This window comes from Haemorhous mexicanus, chromosome 11 (assembly GCF_027477595.1).
Source record: "Haemorhous mexicanus isolate bHaeMex1 chromosome 11, bHaeMex1.pri, whole genome shotgun sequence".
NCBI lineage: Eukaryota > Metazoa > Chordata > Aves > Passeriformes > Fringillidae > Haemorhous > Haemorhous mexicanus.
In genome coordinates this window covers 7,631,940-7,650,621 of record NC_082351.1, presented here as the reverse complement: position 1 = coordinate 7,650,621, position 18,682 = coordinate 7,631,940, and the positions used below count along the sequence as shown (strand labels likewise).

Here is an 18,682-nt window from a genome sequence, read left to right as displayed (position 1 = left end):
ATTTCTTATTTCAGCCCAAATCAATAATAATCAAGAATTTCTCCAATAGATGAATGAACAAGTTCAGTTAAATGACTGGGCAAAAAAACTGGCCAAGCCCAGAGTGGTGGAGAATGGTGCCTCGTCCAGCTGGGCACTAGTGGGGCTCCCCAGAGTTTGGGATTGGGGTCACGCCTATTTAATATCTTTATCAGTTACTTGGATGAGGGCATCGAGGGCACCCTCAGTAAGTTTGCAGGTGACACCAGTTTGGGCAGGAGTGTTGATCTCCTGGAGGGCAGGAAGGCCACAACAACCCCCTGCAGCACTACAGGCTGGGGCAGAGGGTCTGGAAAGCTGCCTGTCAGGAAAGGACCTGGGGCACTGGCCAGCAGTGCCTGAACATGAGCCCAGGTGGCCAAGGAGGTCAATGGCACCTGGCTTGAACCAGCACTGGTGTGACCAGCAGGACCAGGGCTGTGACTGTCCCCTAGGCTGGGCACTGGTGAGGCACCTCAAATCCTGGGCTGAGTTTTGGGCTCCTCACGCCAAGAAAAACATTGAGATGCTGGAGCTTCTCCAGAGAAGGGAAGGGAGCTGAGGGAGGGTCTGGAGCACAAGTCAGATGAGGAGCAGCTGAGGGAGCAGAGGGGGCTCATCCTGGAGAAACGGAGGCTCAGGAGGGACCTTAGTGCCCTGTGCAGCTCCCTGAGAGGTGACTGTAGCAGGTGGCAGTTGGTCTCTTCTCTCAAGGAACGAGCAACAGGATAAGAGAAGATGGTCTCAGGTTGTGCCAGGGAGGTTTAGATTGGATATTAGGCAAGATTTCTTCATTGGAAGGGTTGTCAAGTATCAGAACAGGCTGTTCAGGGAAGTGGTGAGGTCACTAGCCCTGGAGGGATTTGAAAGAAGCATCAGCGTGGCACCTGGAGACAAGGCTTGACGGTGCTGGGTTAGAGGTTGGACTCAATGAGCTTAGAGCTCTTTTCCAACTCAAACAGTTCTATGATTCTAGACTAATAATTCAATAATCGATCTAATAATTGAAAAGGAGAGAAGGTAAATAGTGATGAGGCAAGGCATTCCATTCCTGTTGTATTTGGGGAAGTAACAGCATCTGAGCATAGGGATGGTGCCTTCTTACAACACATGGTTGCCTTCACTTGGGATGGTAAGGAGTCAAGAGGACAGGAGAAGACCTGGCTTTCCTGCTGTTCCCTCTGTTCTTGCTCACTGGGCACAGCTGCCAGTCAGGCAGAATTTGCAAATGCTAAATGAGCTTTGATAGAGGAAGTGGTCATTTGGGGAAAGCACTTGACTGAGACTTGCTCTTAACTTTGAGAGAAAGAATACCCAGAAGGTTGTGGGTTTTGGCTGCATCACAGCCGAGTGCTCTTTGTCATTCTGCTTCTGAGTCTTGGAAATGGAACGTTTTGGATTCTGTGTGGGTATGAATATACAGTATTGTGTGTTTGGTAAGAACAAGTACTGCAAAAGACATTGCTAGCATTTACAAAAGTTAAGTCAATTTATACACTTGGGAGGTAGTGACATTTTTACTCTAAAAGAGCTGTGTTTGGTAGCCAGCAGCTACTTCTCTGGATGATTGTTGTGGTGCTTATTTGTCATATGGTGTTTTACAGTAATTTGTTAATGTGTCCCTTTTCAATTGCTCCTTCCTGGCTCTATGTGTGCTTGTGCTGGTTGGTAGCTAATATCCTGTTTAGCATGAATTGGGACAGGACAGTTGGATATGTTTACAAAAGGGTATGGTGTCCCTCAGGGTAGATTATCTTCCTGCTAATATTTGTGTACCTCCTTAGCCCAGCTTGCATTATGCTACTTTTAAAGCTCTTTTGGAAGTAAACTCCAGTAGGTAGAGTTGTATGCTCACAATTTTATAAGCTAAACATATAATATGCATATCATGAGACTCATAGCTCTGTTTCTTTTGTGAAATAATATTTATTATCTCCATTGGGGTGATTTTTGTGTGTATCCAAACGATCCCCTCAGCAGTGGGTTGGGTAATTTGTGCTCCTTGGGGAGAGACAGTAAGCTGCATTCTTTTCCCTTTCAGGCCTGTCCAAACCATTGGGAAGTTTTCAGCCAGCAAAGCACAACCAAAGTGGTGCTTCCATTGCTAAGGACAGAACCACAGGAGGCTCTTTCATTCAGTTGCTTTCCATGTGAGCTGCCTATAGTGTCAGTGTTATTAAAGCAGATGTATTTGTGCAGGATAGATTAGAATCAGTGTAAGTGTTTTATTATGACCTGTTTAGTGGGAAAGGCAAAAAATCAAGAGGTTTTGGTTACTTTGTTCTCAAAACTAGCAGAAAAGTGGCACTTAAACATTAAGTTTTTTCACCCTGTGCAATGTTGCAGGGAGGGAATGACTCTGAAAGAAGTTTCTGACAGTTTTTAATCCTTTAATGGATTTTTAATCTACGTTGGAATCCAATAAAAATTAGTTTAGTGTCTGATTGCTTGGCAGCAAATTGGGTCTAACATATGCTAATTGTCATATCATGTGAGTTAAAAACTGTTTATTTCCATTTCCTTCTACTTCAGGATGATTTTTTGGTTTTCCTCTTGTTTTTGCTCATGTTCAAGTTTCTTTGGTAAACTGTAGGTGGCATAAGTAATACTTCCTCATCCCTGGTGTAATTATCACTGCTGGAGGTGGGGTAGGGAATAATGAGGAACAAACCTTTGTGGAATTCTTCCTTTTTATAACTACATAAACCAGAACCTCAGATTTTAAGTCCAGTTTTGAAGAGGGAGAAGGATGAGGCATCAAAACCAAGCTCTCAGACCTGTGTGATTCTTTGTGCTGAAATGCAGACCCTTGACCCAAGGCAGAGTTAGGTTGTGTTGACTTTGTGGTCTGGTGATGCCAGTGTGTGATGTGACTGGTGTCTGTCTCACAGGGGATGATGGGCTGCCCTGGGCTGCTGCTGATGGGAAAGCTCATTTCCTGAGCAGGGACACAGCTGAAGGCAGTGAATCATTCCCCTGTAAGGAAATGTGCTTCTCTGGGAGGCAAAGAGAGGAGTGTGTGTGGATGGGGTGATACTGAGAAAATAGGATAAAATTAGACCTTTTAACATTTGGAAAACTTGCAGTTTTCCTCATCTTGAAAGATGAAAACATTGTTTATGAGCTATCCCAGTCTGTTTCTGAGGGATACCCTTCAAGGAGGTGAGCCATAGTGTTGGCATATCTCAATGACCAAAGCCACAGCTTGTCTTCAAAGAGTGACAGTGACTGATCTTTCCTTGTGAGGGGAATAGCTCCATGCCTTTTCACTCCTCTCTGTTCCACTGCTTCTGTTTATGTAATTTACTCTTGATTTATTACATAACTTCTTCTCTAGCACCTATGTATGACAAGAGCTTAAATTCCAGAGGGATCTTCCAGTTATCTCTGTCTTTGCTGCTTGGGAATTGGCTCACATCTTGACATAGTTTTGGTGTTCGCGAGGAGAAGGCTTGGCACTCCTCTCCCATGAGATGACTTTTCAAATTTGTCTTTTGGAATTTGAGAATGGTTATCATTAATGCAAGGTAGGCAAGACTTTCCCAAATTAATCTGCTGGATAAAATGTATTGAATGTAATTTGGAATCCTGACACACTGTGCCCTACTATAGAGTTTTCTCCACCATTTGAAATATTTTCTTAGGGTTTTACTCCTTACACAGGTCTTGGTTGTTTTTTCTATAGCTGTAGCAGCATGGGCAAAACATGTAAAAACACATTCAAAAGTGGCTTTTACATTGAAATGCTATTTGCTTTGAAAGAAACAGTGATCAGGGAAGGAGAGTTTCCTTTAGAAGGTAATGCAAGTGCCATTTATATAGAATTTGACAAAGCTAAAAACATTGATGGAGATTCTGTGAAGTAAGAGAATTTTTTTCATTATTTTGTGATAGTGTTACTCCAGATGTGGTATAATTACTGGGAGCAAAACTGATCACGTGCTTCTTACTTCAGGTAGCCTGAACTTTTATGCAGTAATAAACAAATTGCTCTTCTATGATGGTTCACTGGTGAGGACAATGGTGAGGACATCTTGAGTATTTGAAAGGAGAGAGTTGACTTATAGGAAGTCAATTTCTGCTTTAATATGATTAGACAAAATTGCCCTTAGAAGCAGCGCATCAGTGATCAGGCAAATAATTATATACCTATCTATATATACATACATAAATACAAACACAAAAACATTTGCCCATTTCTGCTGACTGTGTCCAGAGGTGAAGAACCTCACAAAGTCTGTGGGGAAGGGAGTGCTGGCATCTTGTGGAGAGTTCAGGTTTTCTTTAAGGATCACAAAACATGGCCACTGCTGGCAGTGGGGTGTTCCCACGTCCCTCCCGAGGTGCAGGGAGAAGGGCCCTGTGGCTGCTCCCACAGCAGGTGATGGATGCTCAGGTTGTGTAAGGAGCTGCAGATGCTGCCATTGACTCACGCTGGCTCTTTTTGTTCGTATCACAGCGGGAGCCAGGCCTTATGTAATGTTCATTGTCACATTCTCGGTGCTAGCACTGTCATGTCAGCAGAGGGGAAGGATTAGCTCTCCCTTTTCTTTCTTTATGGGTTGATTTTATGGTTTTTTTGGGTTTTTTTTTTCTTGTGTTGTTCTGGGTTTTTTTTTTAATTTCTCCCACACTTTCTTGCAGCAGCTTTTGTTATTCATGTTGTCAGGGAACAACCAGTTTCAGGCTCGTTTTAGTTTTGTGGTGCCTTTTAGGAGGAAGATTGTTAGCCTGGAGAGAATAAAAGAGCAGGTCCTGCAACCCTCTCAAAACTGATATATGGATGTGTTTCTAAAAGCAGTCTGTTATTTTTTTGCTCTCAGTTCCTGTTCCCCACAAATCACAGTGGGCTCCTTAATACTCACATGCAGTGTGGATGAAGACTAGATCCATTGTTCAATATATATGTGGAATGGGGAGAAGCACACTTGCCTTCCTCAGGAGGGTGGTCCAGGACAAGCAGATGCTCCCCAGTTTCACAGGCTGCTTCTTTTTCCTTCAGTTTAATATTCCTGTGGAGAACACATCAGTTAGAGGGGATCCGTGTTACTTAGTTTATTTGTGATTTGAACAAGATTAAGTGAAGGAGGAGAATTGTTTTCTTCCTTCCCAGCCAGCAGTGTCTGGCCACCAGTTAGCTGTGAGTCACAGCAGAGAAACTGCATAGCTGGACTCTCAACAGTCTCAGGCTGCAAAGGAAGAAGGGATTTAAATCACGAAGTATCAATTAAGGATGGCTTTAAATGCAGCTTGGGGAGAATAAGTTCCTTTTGTTTTTTCAGTAAACACTTCTTTGCTTTGTTTGAAGCATTTAGGGGTTTGCTGGACTACTGTAGTAAAACTATTGTCTCCTTTTTGAAAAAGTATTTATCCTTTTAGGTGATTCCCCTGACACCGTTTTTTACATGATCATTTAAAAGAGGTTTTAATATGTTGCATAATGTACATTAGAGAAATTCTAGTGTTTGTTAGAACCAAACTGTTCAAAACCACTGATCTCAGGTTGTTTCTTGTTAGATTTTGAAGTGGAACAGAGAATTTTTAATTGTTATTTTGCAGTATCCTTGCAGGTTACCGCTTGCAAACTCTTCCAAGACTTTTTGTCATAGAGAAGCTTAAGCTCATAGTTCCTTTACTCAAGTTGTGGGCTTTATGGTAATGTTCTGCTAGATACTGAAGACTGCCTATGAGGTACCAAAATGGTACTAGTAGTAGTCTAACACACAGATGAGATTTCCCCCAAGGAACCAGCAGTTGCCTTCATACACATCCAGTTTGGAGTGTGTGTGTGTGAGCTGAGAGGAATCTTATGGCCCCAATCAACCATTTTACTCTTTTGCTGCCCAACAGAAAAGAAAAACAGAAAAGGAAATTATTGTTGCCATAAAACATGACTGAGTAGTAAACAGTGAAGAGTGTTATGCAGTACAGACTTAGAAATATCTGTTTTTATTGGACTGTCTGTGCAAATCCTCTTACGATTTCCCAGGGTTCTTGATCCTGTTTCTATGGCCTGGCACCACAATGGCCAGTGTGAAGTCTTGGTTACAAAACAGGCTTTAAGGGACAAATCTTGATGAGTCCCAGATATTGGGCTTGGCTGGAGGTTGGAGAGGTGATGGAATCCTCTTTACTCTTCAGCACTGGGGCAGCATTAGTGTTAAACCTGCCCTTTCTGAAGGGATTTGTATAGGATGGTTGTGTACTCAGGAATGAGCATGTCCTGTCCCTAAATTGCTTGTGTTGTAGTGGGAAAAGAGCTTCTTTAAAGTCACTTTGGCTTTTCTGGCTTTCTATAAGTACAGGGGAACCCTGCTCCTTCTCCTCAAGTGAGGAAGGACTCTATTCTGCCTTGTCCTGCATCCATGCTTTTTACTTGATGGTATCTGTAATCGTTAATTAAATAATGGTTTAGTATTTACAGTACTAGTGGATCCTCTGATGAAAGTGATGTACAGAAATGCCCTAAGTCCCCACATCTCCTGATAATTGCTGTTTCATTTAACAGTTTGGCTCGTGGCATGCACAACCCTGCTGTGAACAACTATCGTGTAGAAGGGGAAAAGTTGCTTTCACATTTCTCTCTCAACTTTATATGTGAAAAGTGATTTTATAGCTTTTCAGAGGGAAAGAAAAACGTGAGGACAACAGAAATGTGTCCAAATTCTCAAGGTTTCCTCACCTAGAAGTGGGCCTCTTTCTGTGCAGGCTTGAGGAGGAGGCAGTCATCAGCACATGGCATTTACTTACTAACTGAAGTGTTCTACCTCAAAAAAGCAAAGCCCAAAAAACTTCAGAACTATTTTTATCTTTGTTGAAAGACGGGACATAATACATGAGAGAGGCTGTCTTGGATGTTAATTTGATGTGCAGTTGATTGCAGGGTTTAACTTCTGGGTAGGATAAACATGACAGCTCTTTTTTCCTCCCTGAGTAAGCAAGAGGAATTTTTCCAAGTGTTTCCCCCTAAGATCCCAGCCCGGTTTCTCGGGAGCCTCACCCCTGTTCAGGCACTGTGCTGGAAGGCTGAATATCTGCTGTAAGGGTGATGCAGAGGGTTCGATGGGGATTTCTTGGAGCTGTAACCCTCCTGAGGCTCACGTCCCGCTCGGGGCCAGCTCCCGGCGGTCCCGTGCGGGGCTGGGGCGGGCCCGGTGTCGGGTAATCAGTTTATCTCTCGCAAAGTGCCCTTCCTCCAGCGATTAAACACTGAGCCCAGTGCCTGCGTCTGCAAAGGCAGGAGATGGGGCAGGTTGGAATAACTCAGCCATAAAACAGGAGCGACAGCCACAATCTGGCCCTGTTGTGTAATTCCCCTTGGTGGGAGGCTCCGAACTGGGTCAGATCGGTGTGAGAAACGAGGGCAGGCTCTGGGCTGTGCAGCGCATACCTGCTGCCACCAGGCAGGGCGGGAGCCCTCCCGGGACCCAGCCCCAGGGAGGGAAGGGACAGAGAGAAACGGCAGCACGACAGTGGGCACGGAGGAGTTAACTATCTTGGTTTCACCCAGCTCTGCAAGATTTAGTTAAGTTTTTTCAAAAGCTTCTGTTTGACTCTCCTGCATATGGCCGGGGCTGCCGAGCGGGTGTCAGGAGCTGGCTTATACAGAACGTGTAGCTACTGCTAAAGAAAAATAAATCTTCAATTTGAGCCCTTTTGTGCTCCAGTCTGAGGGAGAGCTGCTCTCCACTGGGTTTGATTTTATCTGTTAAGACACAGGGACCCATAGCCTTACATTTAAGTAATTTTCAGAGAATGTTTTGTGTTTTGATTTGGCTTTTTTATATTTTAAGGTTCTGGGACAAATGACGGGACATGAGAGGATGACACACAGGAGGATACTGATGGGATAAACTGTATCATGTGTCATTCTTTGACCTGGAGCATTTAGTGACATTACAGCACTTCTGCTTTTGCTGTTTGTAGAGGAGAGTTCATTCCTGCCCTATTAGCAGTGTTTGTGTTTCCTTGGTTGGTTGGTTCTGTGTACAAGAAAAAATAAGCCACTGTTTTGAAATAGACCTCATTTTGAAATCGACATAGACCTTAGCATAACATTTGTTAGGAAAAATTTCTGATAATAGATGGCTTTGCATATGCAGCCCTTGACTGAAGTCACCAGACACCAGAAAAAAAGAGATGCTGGAGGTGACCGTGTTGCAGCAGCCTGACAGCAACTGGGCTTGTACCTGCAGACCACAGAAGCTGAATTAATATCTTTGGCTTGTGTAAACTGGCACAGTTCCACTTGAGCTAATTCAGGTTTTGGCATTTTCTGCCATCTGCTTGACCAAGCCAACTTATTCTGTGTGACACGTGTACTAGTGAAGGGACTTCAGTTGTCTCTGCCTGGTGGTAAAGAGCTCCTGGGACTGAGTGGTGAAAGGCTTCCTGTTCCAAAGCCAATCTCTGCAATGCCTTCTCTTCCCTGTGTTTACTTTCTTTCTGGCACTCTTCAGTGTTCTTGAGGGGCAGAGCAGAAGCTGATGACTTGAGCTGGAATAATTCAGCATACTCAACAGTTAGATTTTCAGCTTTGCTACAGGGGTGTTGTATTTAACCTTCAGGTTTCTGAGTTAATCTGGTAACTGCTGAAACACAGCTGAAAATGAAATTGAAGTGTGAAATTAAATGAAATTTCAAGTGTTTATAGATATTTGAACTGCCTTATCTGCTTAGAAGTTTGGGGTTTAGATTTTTTCTTTTTTGTTTTTAAGTGGCTAATTAGTTCTCAAACATTTTATAATTTACAGTGGAAATGTGGTATAAGTAGGGGGCAGTGGGAAGTGAGTGATGAGGAAATGTTTCCTTCATCTTTCTTTAAAGGTTTTGGAGAATGTGTGGGTAGTAATTCTTCTGCAGCTTGATCTTTGAATACATCCTTTGCTTATGTTCCTTAAGATCAAGATGCCTTCTTTATTTTCCTGTCTTGGTTGTGTTTCTTTTCATCCATCTTACATGGCTCCTCTAGGATTGTTCTGTGTGTATGGAAGAAGAGTGCTCAGGAGTACCCATCACTGACCAGAAGTGACAGTGCATGATCTGAACAGATAAACTGGTGACTTTGTGGTTGCCCTGGTCCTCTCTTGAGGTTTTATTTTTGTGTTCTACCACAATTTCTGTTGTAATGCACTGGAGTGATGTAACAGAGAAGTTTGCACAGCCAGCCTCAGTTCTTGTCCTTGAGAGAAAGGAAATGCAAATTTTGTCTGATCCATTCTTTCTTTGTGTTTACTTTTCTTCCTGCCCTGTTTTACAATGGGAGTTCAACTTTACAACTGTGTCTTTGTTGTATTCTGCCCGAACTATGAAGGTAACAGTGTTTTTGTTGTGTGGCTGGATCAGAGACTTTAGCCAGGCTGTGATGAGGAGGTGGGTGACCTTTGCAGTGGGTACAGCTGAGGCAGGAGGGGCTTTCTGTCTCTGAGCCTCATCTGCTTACTGTGATGGTGTTTGCAGAGATCAGGGTAACAGGTATCCAGAGGGGATGCTGACACTGATCCTTTTTTGGATGGTAGCTTTATGAAATCATTCACATAATCTATTAATTTTTGCATCTCTGAATAATCAGGCATTGATACCAGGAATCTTCCAGCAGGAAGATTCCTGTGTGCATGTCAAGGGCACCAGTGAAGAGATGGAGATTCTTTAATGCTGGGCCTGTGTCATTATGATCCATTTCTTATGGCATCTGTTTTCTCCACGGGGTTTTGTGCTTTGTCTGATATCTAAGTCTGTTATTTAAAAGGCTGATTTGGTTTTTTGTGTGCAGTAATGCTGCTGTGATGTGGAGCTTTGAGGCTCAAAGGCTGGGATTTGCTGGGCTCACGTTCCTCTTTGGTGTCCTTGCAGGGCTGCCTCACGGTAGAACATGAGCAGGTAATGCACAAGGAGCACCACTGGGAATCATGTCAGACGAGTCAATCTCAGGGAGTGATCCGGACCTGGACCCGGACTTGGAGCAGGAGGATATGGAAGAGGAGGAGGAGGAAGATGAGGAGGAGGCGATGGAGGAGGACAATGATGGGGATGACGAGGAGGACTTACTTGATGAAAGTGGTGAGTGAATGGGGTTGGGAATATACTGATGCCTTGTGAAGGCTCACCTAGTACAGAGGCTGGACAGAGTTAAAGAATAAAAGAGGGATTTATTAAAAGGCCTCAATGGATCCTTGGGCAGCACAAGAGCCCAGCCAGGGCTGCACCCAAGATGAACCAAAATGGTCACAAAATGCACGACCAGGCACAGGGTCTCTCTCACTTTTATGAGTTCTGCTCCATTTGCATATTGCAGTTAATTGTCCAATTACAGCTTTAGGTTATGAAGTCCCATCCTTCTTGTTTTTCTCTCTTCAGCCCACGTTGTTTATGCTCTTGGGCCTGAAATTTGGGTGGTATTCCTTGGTCACAAGCTAGGAGAGGAATTGTTTTGTCCAGCTACTCTGTGAAGAGAGCTTCCCATCCCTTAATATGAAGCTCAGAACTACACACTAAAGCAGTACAGAATCTCAAAAATATAAAAGCTAAAACCTGAGGCATGAAGACATTGTTATAGAGCACTGGCTGTCACCCCCTGGGAGATTGTGTAAGGGTTAGGATTTGTCCAGCTCTTGGTAGGGAGAAGTCCTTATGTGGCTGTTTAGTTTAAATAGGTATTTAATGTATATTAAATATGGTCTCCTGGCCAAAAAAAATTCCATCAGGAAAACAAGCCACAAGTATAAATTGCAAGGAGAATAGAATTTTTAAAGTAGCTTCAAATTTTGGGAAAGCAATTATATAAAGTAAATGAGCCGATTTGCAATTACTTGTTTTATTTAAAGGATGTGGTGACAATAAATCTATTTACATCATTGGCTTGTCCCATACATAAACAATTTGATGGATGCTATGGACAATTACTGCTCATTCACAGTAATCATCTTTAACAGCTGGAAAATGTTCTTTCCTGCCGGCATACAGGTTGGGTTTTCCTTTGTTTTACAAGATGAAAGATGGAAGTGCTAAGTAAGTTGTCACCTTCTATCCTCACCTAGTTCCACCTGCCCTACTCTCTTCTTCAGGAGAGGAGCAGTTCGGATCAGGGCTAAAAATGCAGGTGTTTGTGGGCCTGTGCTGTGCAGGTTACATTTGAGTGTTACCAGATAACTGTTCTGGGTCACAGCATGATCCTAGAAATGTTTGTTGGTTCAGAAGGGCTGATGTTCTAGGGCACAGAGACAGGAGTGCAGAGCTCAAGTGGGAATTCCCCATGTTGAATTTGCCATCAAACTCTTCATATCACAACACTGTAGCCAGAGCCTAAGGGGATGCTCTATTTGCTTCCTTTAAAATTGCAATTTTTAATAACTTCAAAGGGTATGCAGGTATTTGAATATACCTACCTAAACCAACTGAGAGTAGTCTTCCTTTTCTTAGCATAGAATGTGTTAAAAACAGATGCTTCTCTCTTCTTCTAGTTACTAAAAAATTTTTGGCTTCAAAATAAATTGTTGTTCTCAAGTGTTGTTTGTTTTGTTGTTGTACTCTTTCAGCCATGTGCTATTTGAAGATGCTGTTTTGATTTTAAATGCTTTTATAAAAATGTTTACACAAAAACGAATGCATTCCTTTTTTTTTTTAATTCACATGATGCCTTTTTCTAATGAGAAAGTAGCAGAAATTGAAGTGTTAGTTCAGGTAAGAAACAAGGGAATTCCCAATATCAACACAGAGAAGAGTTACAAGGTCACAGATTCCTCTGTTTCAGACTGGTGATGATGATGTCACTTTGTTCACAGGACCCTGCAGCAGTAGAGCAGGAGGAAGTGTGACATTGGTTCCAAACTTCTGCTAACAGAAGGGAGTGTCTGTATGTCATGTCCAAGTGGGTCATTCCCACTATTCCACTAGTCTATTATCATAGACTTATGTGCTTTATCATCAACACCTATGTTATTGTGAGTGGATACTCACAGTTATTTGTCAGGATTATTCTTTCCAAAGCAAACAAGATCAGTGTAGGTATGCAGAACGTTGTGAACTGCTAACGACAGCTATTTATTTTCATGTTAAAACACTAGAAACATGTTTGTGTTTTATATTTTTGTAGTGACTAATTAAAAATAATTTTTTTAAAAATGTAGAAAATAACGAGGAGCATGAAAAAGAATTTACATGAAACTAACATAAAGTATTTTTATGTTTATTCGTTAGATACAAGGGAAAACTCCCTTCTATGAGCTGAGTAAAGCTAGATTGCCTCTGAGGTTTCAGATTGTTCAGCTTTAATTCTGTCTGCCACAATATCAGAATGTTTTCTGGGTGCTTAGATGTATAATTATTATCTTCTGTGGAGGTGTCCAGTCTGCTTTTCCTGATATCTCCTTACAGCTATACATTGCCTCCAAAATGTCATTTGGCATCTGTATCACCTTAGATCTAATATAAACAGGTCTCCTGCTCTTTAGCCTATGAAATATAACCAACTTCAGAATTAAGAGGTTCATTTTATTGTGCCCATCTGATGTTTGTAGTCCCATGGCTTTGTAGATTAACCTCATTCATAAATATCATATTTGGAATAGACAGTTTTATTCATAAGAAGGGATGCAGTGCTTTAATGTTTATATTATGAAGCTTTTAAAAAGATTAATTTTAATAATTTCTGTTAAAACTTTGTTCTCCCTATTCCCAGCTGTGCTGTTCTCCTCCCCTCCTGGTATTGTGGTTGTTCTGATCCCACTGGGGATCCTGGGGGGATCTCTCCTTTGAGGATGGGCTCATGCATATTTCTAGCACAACAAGCTTGAGATGATTATTAATCTTTCAAAGCTGTTTCTTGGAAGGCTGACAGGCTGCATAAACATTTTCTCCAAACAGAAACTGATTTCTTGTTTTAAATAATAGTGATCATATCAATTACAAAAATAACATTTTTACCATTTGCTTGCAAACTAGTGGCTTTGTTTAGGATTTCCATGGTGGCTCAAATAACTTAAGAACTTTCCAGTGTTAATGTAATGTTGTCCACACTTGGTGGTGGTTGATCATATAATCTCAGACTTAGCAGTGACTTGTGTTTTGCATGTTTAACCTGTTTTTGTCTTTCTGATACATGTTGTATGTGGAGTTAATCCTTGAGTGTAGTTTCAGTTTCATAGTCTTCTAGGAGTTCTTTCTATATTCTGGTACTTTAGTACTATCTTCAGTTTTGGCACATTTTTCTCATTTCTGCTCAGTTTTGTTTGCATTTAGTATAGGCTGTCCTATAGGTGGTCTCGAGTTAGTTTGTACTTGTATGGTACAGGCTTTCAGTATTGAAGAACACAGCTCTTCAACCTTTGCCCCTGCCCTCAAGGAATCAAAAGAGCCTGAAAAGCTAGTTTTCTGAATATTTCTCACTAAGTGAAAGCTAAGAACCACGTGGCTTACATCCTTTATCCATTTCTTCAGTGGTGGCCAGTTAATGAACCTGGGCCTCATATGTAGGAAATCTTCCAGCTTTAGTCTTTTTTTTTTCCCTAGAATTCTCCTTCCAGAACATACCTATTTTGACACTTACAGCCCCTTCCCTGGCTGTCAGACTGCACACCCAGCCCAGCAGCACGCTTCAATCCTAGCCAGAGGCTGCCACTGCTTTTCCAGCCTTGTCATCCCTGCCCACTTCATCTGTTTTTTCATCACTTGTGGGTTGCAGCACCTGTTTTATCATGTTTGATTTTGTGATAGCAATGCGTGACTGCTAGAAACTTTTTTTGTTAACTCCCTAAATCGTTTTCACTGGAAATGTGATGTACTGATGACTGTAGAGATAAAGGGCTGTTTCAAGTCCTGCACTTTTTCTCTGATCCTGGTTGTTGCTCAGGGCTGTGTAGGACTCCATAGGAATAAAAGCTAATTTGAGCAAAGAGGAAACAAATCTCCAATATGGATTTTACAGATCATTGCAAATGCGTGGACCGTTCGTTTATACCTCAGAGCTTTCCCAAGGAAAGCTGTTGAGTGTTTGAATGAATCCCACTGTACTGTTCTGTTTTTTCACTTTGGAAATGTCTCTAGATTATTCTGACTGATGTCTCTGGAATTCATTATCTCTTATTCATATGTATGTAATTCTGCTATTAACAGTGATGGCAAGTTGCTTGTTTTCTTACCTCTGAGTATATGGGTTAAACACTTTCTTAAAGTGCAGTTTGGGGTAGAAGTGGTTGTTCAGTTCTCTCAAAGATGTCTTAATGAGCACAAGCATTCAGACCCTGTCCTCAAAGGCTCCTAGTTGTGTTTGCATTACAGGGTGCATGGTACAGCAGACAGGGGGTGGAATCTGTGCTTTTAGGGTATACTGGTGAACAGTTTTTCAGTTCTGCAGTAGTGCTGCAGTTCTTACTGTACAAAAATACCCAGCAACACCAAATAATAACATATTAGGTGATACTGTTGTGATAAGACAAACTCCATGGAATTGGCCTTGTCTCCTGCCCTGTGTTCTGCACTTTTTCTCCTTTCCTGTCCCCTCTTTCTTGCCCCATGTTCCAGGGCTAGGAATGTGCAAGCGCTGTGGCATCTCTGTTTGACTACTGGAGAACTGGAGGAGCTCCCTCTTCCCAGCTCAGACTCATACTGTTCCTCCTGGCAAAGTGCTGGAGCAAACCAAGACTGGTTTATGTGGGGTTTTGTGGACATACAGACTCTTAAAGAGGAGTGAATGAGAAGCACAGTTGCTTGGTGGTACAGAATAGCATGTCCAGGAGAGGAGGACACATGGGTGCAGTGATGTTTTGCATTGCAGCTCCTTGGTAGGGTGAGGGCATCAGGTAATTACAGAACATCTGAGAGATTGGCACATGAGGTGAGTGAAGGGGAAGAGAGATCCTTTTCCTCACCCTGGCCTCTTAAAACTGCTCACCCTGCTTGTGACATTTGATAGCTCAGACAGAGCCACCTTTCCTTTCTGCAGCACGATCCACAGTGTATTTCAGTAGCTGCTTTTGCTTGAACTTGAGCTGCCACTTGCTACTCACAGTTTTGAACTTCTCCCTTTGATACCAAGGCAGGAGCTCTTGACTTCAGATGGCACCCACTGCTCATCTAAGCTTGAAAAGATCTCTGCTTACCTTGAGCCCTCACTAGAGGAAAGCCTGTTCATTTAAAGGGGTCTTGCTTGATGAGGTTTTCCTATGATTTTCATTTAGTTGTTGAGGGAAAAAATGTTGGCATGAAATTATAGCAAGTATGGATTTTGTTTAATATGATGTTCCTCTGTGGTTCTTTGTGGGTCATCATTATAGGGTGCAATTACATTGAAAGGGAAATCAATTTGTAGCTGCCTGGGCAAATTCTTTGTCTAATCTAATGGGAAAAATGAGTAGTTAATACCATACTTACTAGAAAGTTCATTGGCACCTGGAGTTATTAAAGCTGAAATTATTTTGGAAATCTCTTTTTATAATCATGTGGAAGTATGGGTTAATACTTCTTTGAATGATACATGAATGCATCCTTAAGGTACAGAGATGTGCTGCTCGTTTTGGAGATGGTGTTATTCATGTGCTTCCCACCCCAAAGCATTCTATCTTTTCTTCTCCCCAACAAAGTGCTGGAACAAAACAAAACTGGGGTGTGTGGGAGTCCCCAGCTGGATGTGTGTGGTTGGGAACAGAGCAACTTTCTGTTCTTACAAGGGAAGAGAGGAAAGTCTTTGGTATAAATCTGTTCATTTTGTAGGCTCCTCCTCCTCAAATATGTGAGTTTTTGCTTTTTGACTGTGGTTATTCTTATAAATTAGGTCATGTTATACTTACCTGTATGAAACTGAGAGAGAGGCAGAGGAAGAGTATGGAGACAGTTTTCTATCTTGCTGAATGGTATCATTTATCATTTTATATCCAGATTTAGAAAGGCCCATCCTGCTGGAGATAAGAAGGAGGAGAAAAAAGAAACTGCTGTTAGAAAGTAATTTCCCTGCACTTTTTACCTGAAATGAATGATCATGCTTGTGTTGGTAAATGGAGATTTGTTCTAACAACATGAAACTTTTTGCCTTCTACTTTTGACCAGACTGCACAGCGTTATCTTTAAGGAAACACTGGTTTTAAGTTGTCCTTCCTATCTGCTAGAAAATTTAATTTATTCCTTAAGAAGAGGAGGAGCAATTAGATACTTACTGCTTTAGTCTCTCCACTCGTTTTAGAAAGCAGCCTTTCACAGCTGTGTCTCCAGGTTGCACCAAGGGCAGATGGGCATCCCAAGGTCAAGGCAGCCTCAGAGAGCAGAGCTGCTCTTTGAGGAGCCCTGCTTCCATCTGCTGCAGTGTGTGGCACAGTGGCCTTGGTTACTGCATGCTTCCTGCCTCAGACTGGTGACTTGTGCTTTGATCTCCTGTCCTTGTTTAGCTGGAGGCAGGTGCTGGGGCTAAGGAAAAGCACAAGCCCATCAGAGTAAGCTTGGAGTGGGTCTTTTTGTTGTTTGAAAGTGGATGAGTTGGAGCAAAAGGTATGGAAAGAAACAGAAGTCAGGACTTTAATAAGTCTAGAAAAGCACTGAAGACAATCATGAGGGAGGCTTTAACTGTAAACACCCCTGTGTTCTGTATGTACCTATGCCAGAGAGGTGAGTCCCCATAAACTATAATCCTGCACTTTAATCTACAATGGATGTTTGCGGTGCATAAGGTGAATTTCTTGGGAAAAATGAAGAGTGATGATTGACATCATCTCACTTTTCCCTTCTTGATGGACTTCCCTGTATGGATTCTTTTGTTTTTGTTATTTTTGGCTGGATGCAGCTCTCTCTAGAGCCCACCAGTACTATTTTACTAAAGAAGCTGGAAGGACATATCCTGGGGGAAACAAGCCTCTGCTCCAGTCAAGGTTTGTTGCCTATGCAATGGCTCTGGTCTTAGTAAAGAGCCAGAACTGAACTTTCATGTACCACTGTGCACTTTGATGATCCTTACAAGCCAGGCAGGTTTTCATGCTTCTAGTAACTTTATGTAGACTTTCTTTCAAGCCAATAATTGCCTGCAAAGAGGATGGCTTGTGTGGTATCATAAGAGGTACAAAAGCAATCACTGTCTGTAAGAGAATTTACTTGTCAACTAATATCCTGCCTATTGACATGTGTTTAAACTTAACTGTCGTAGGAAACTGCATTGCATTAGAAAATTATCCTTTTGGATCATTTATTAACTTTATTATATAGGTGCAGAATGTGAGGCTCAGCCTCACATGGTTGTGGGTAACTCTGTAAATGTGCATCCAATTGCAGATAGTGGATGCGTTTCTCAGGTGATGTACTAGAACTAAGAAGTTGAGGGAGTTTTGTTGTTCTCTCAGTTCCTGAAAGTGATAAGGGCTTTGTGTCTCTTCACCATACACTCTCTGAGTCCACAGACCTTACCTTCAAAACTTGGGTCGGTTTCCTAAGACCCAAAAACTTAGGAGCTGGCTGGCTTCTATGTTTCCACAACCCAGCTGAATAAAATTTAAAAGGTGCACTTAGTATCAAAGGTAGAAGAAGATGGGATGGTAGCATTCACAGTTTTAGCAGACCTAGTTACTGAGTAATACTGAAGAATTTGCAGAGGAGGTTTGCCTCTCATTTAGGCAAAAGCCCCACGGATTTCTCTGGGAATTTTGCTTCAATTACAGAAGGCTTCAGATTTTACCCATTGTTTTTATCCTGGCAGTTTCCTGGGAGCACAGTGTGTGTGTCAGAGCAAAATGATGTTTGTGTGTGCAGTCTGAGGGGCTTGGCCCTGCCCAGCCAGCGAGGGTCCCTGTCCCCAGCACTTTGTGCAGACCCTGTGGCACCCAACTTGCTTGAACTGGATTTACTGGACTCACTAAATGGGGATGTTAAAGAAAAATTCTCTTGAGTGCTTTGCTGGGAGCAGCCAGTACGGGATGCTTTGTTATCTCCCCTGCTGCCGATTCCGAAGCTGCAGATTGCCTGCCTGGGCATTCTGCTGCGTTGGGGCAGTGTCGCTGGTGGGAGGACGGCAGAGGTGCCTTCCCTATGGGCTGTTTGCCAATAAATCAGGGAGGAATGGGGAGGAGCGGTGCCTGGGCTTCGGGGGCTTTACTGGCTGATTCCAGCGCTCTAACCCCGTGAACTAGGTTATTCTCAGCAGGGTGAGGTGTGGCCTGGGGGCTGCTGTGGGAAGGCAGGATGAGATCCTGAGGAGTGCTGTCCCCCAGCCCCCTGCGCAGGGGATTTCGGAGTGCCGATGTCGCGGGTCGGTCGCTCTGTCCGAACGCGGGGACTCTTCCTGTGCTTATCCCGAGCAGGGGGAAGCTCCGAAGGAAAACGTCGGTGACTCCCCTGCCCGCCTCCCAGGCTCTCTGACAGCGGCTTCCTTTTTGAGAGGGTGGCACAAAGTCTGGCATAGTCTGAGTGTTATATAACCTGGAGTAATGACTAGCTTTACTTCTTTAAAAGGAGGTGATGACGCCAGAGCTCTGCTTCCTTCAGAGCCGCCAGTTGGGCGCAGGGACTGGCAGATCTCGTGAAATGATGTGGTGTTATAACCAGCTACGCTTTTCCCCCCTCTTTTCTCCCTCCTTCCCTTTGATCTATTGCGTATGATGGAATACAAAATAGAAATCTCTCTGTGCAGTTCAGGAGCAGCCCACGTCCATGGCTCTGCATTTTCTATATTTATGTCTGTGGAGTTTCTCAAATG

At 42.8% G+C, this 18,682-nt stretch overlaps 1 protein-coding gene across 2 annotated transcripts in view; it reads left to right on the top strand.

Moving 5' to 3' along the window:
* Positions 1-18,682, top strand: part of RAD54L2 (RAD54 like 2) — a 69,023-nt gene that overhangs the window by 11,478 nt on the left and 38,863 nt on the right. For both annotated transcript variants that reach the window (XM_059856238.1, XM_059856236.1), the window contains exon 2: positions 9,871-10,077. In XM_059856238.1, coding sequence (XP_059712221.1) covers positions 9,927-10,077 — 151 coding nt within the window. In that variant the 5' untranslated portion in view covers positions 9,871-9,926. The remainder of the gene's footprint in view (positions 1-9,870; positions 10,078-18,682) is intronic.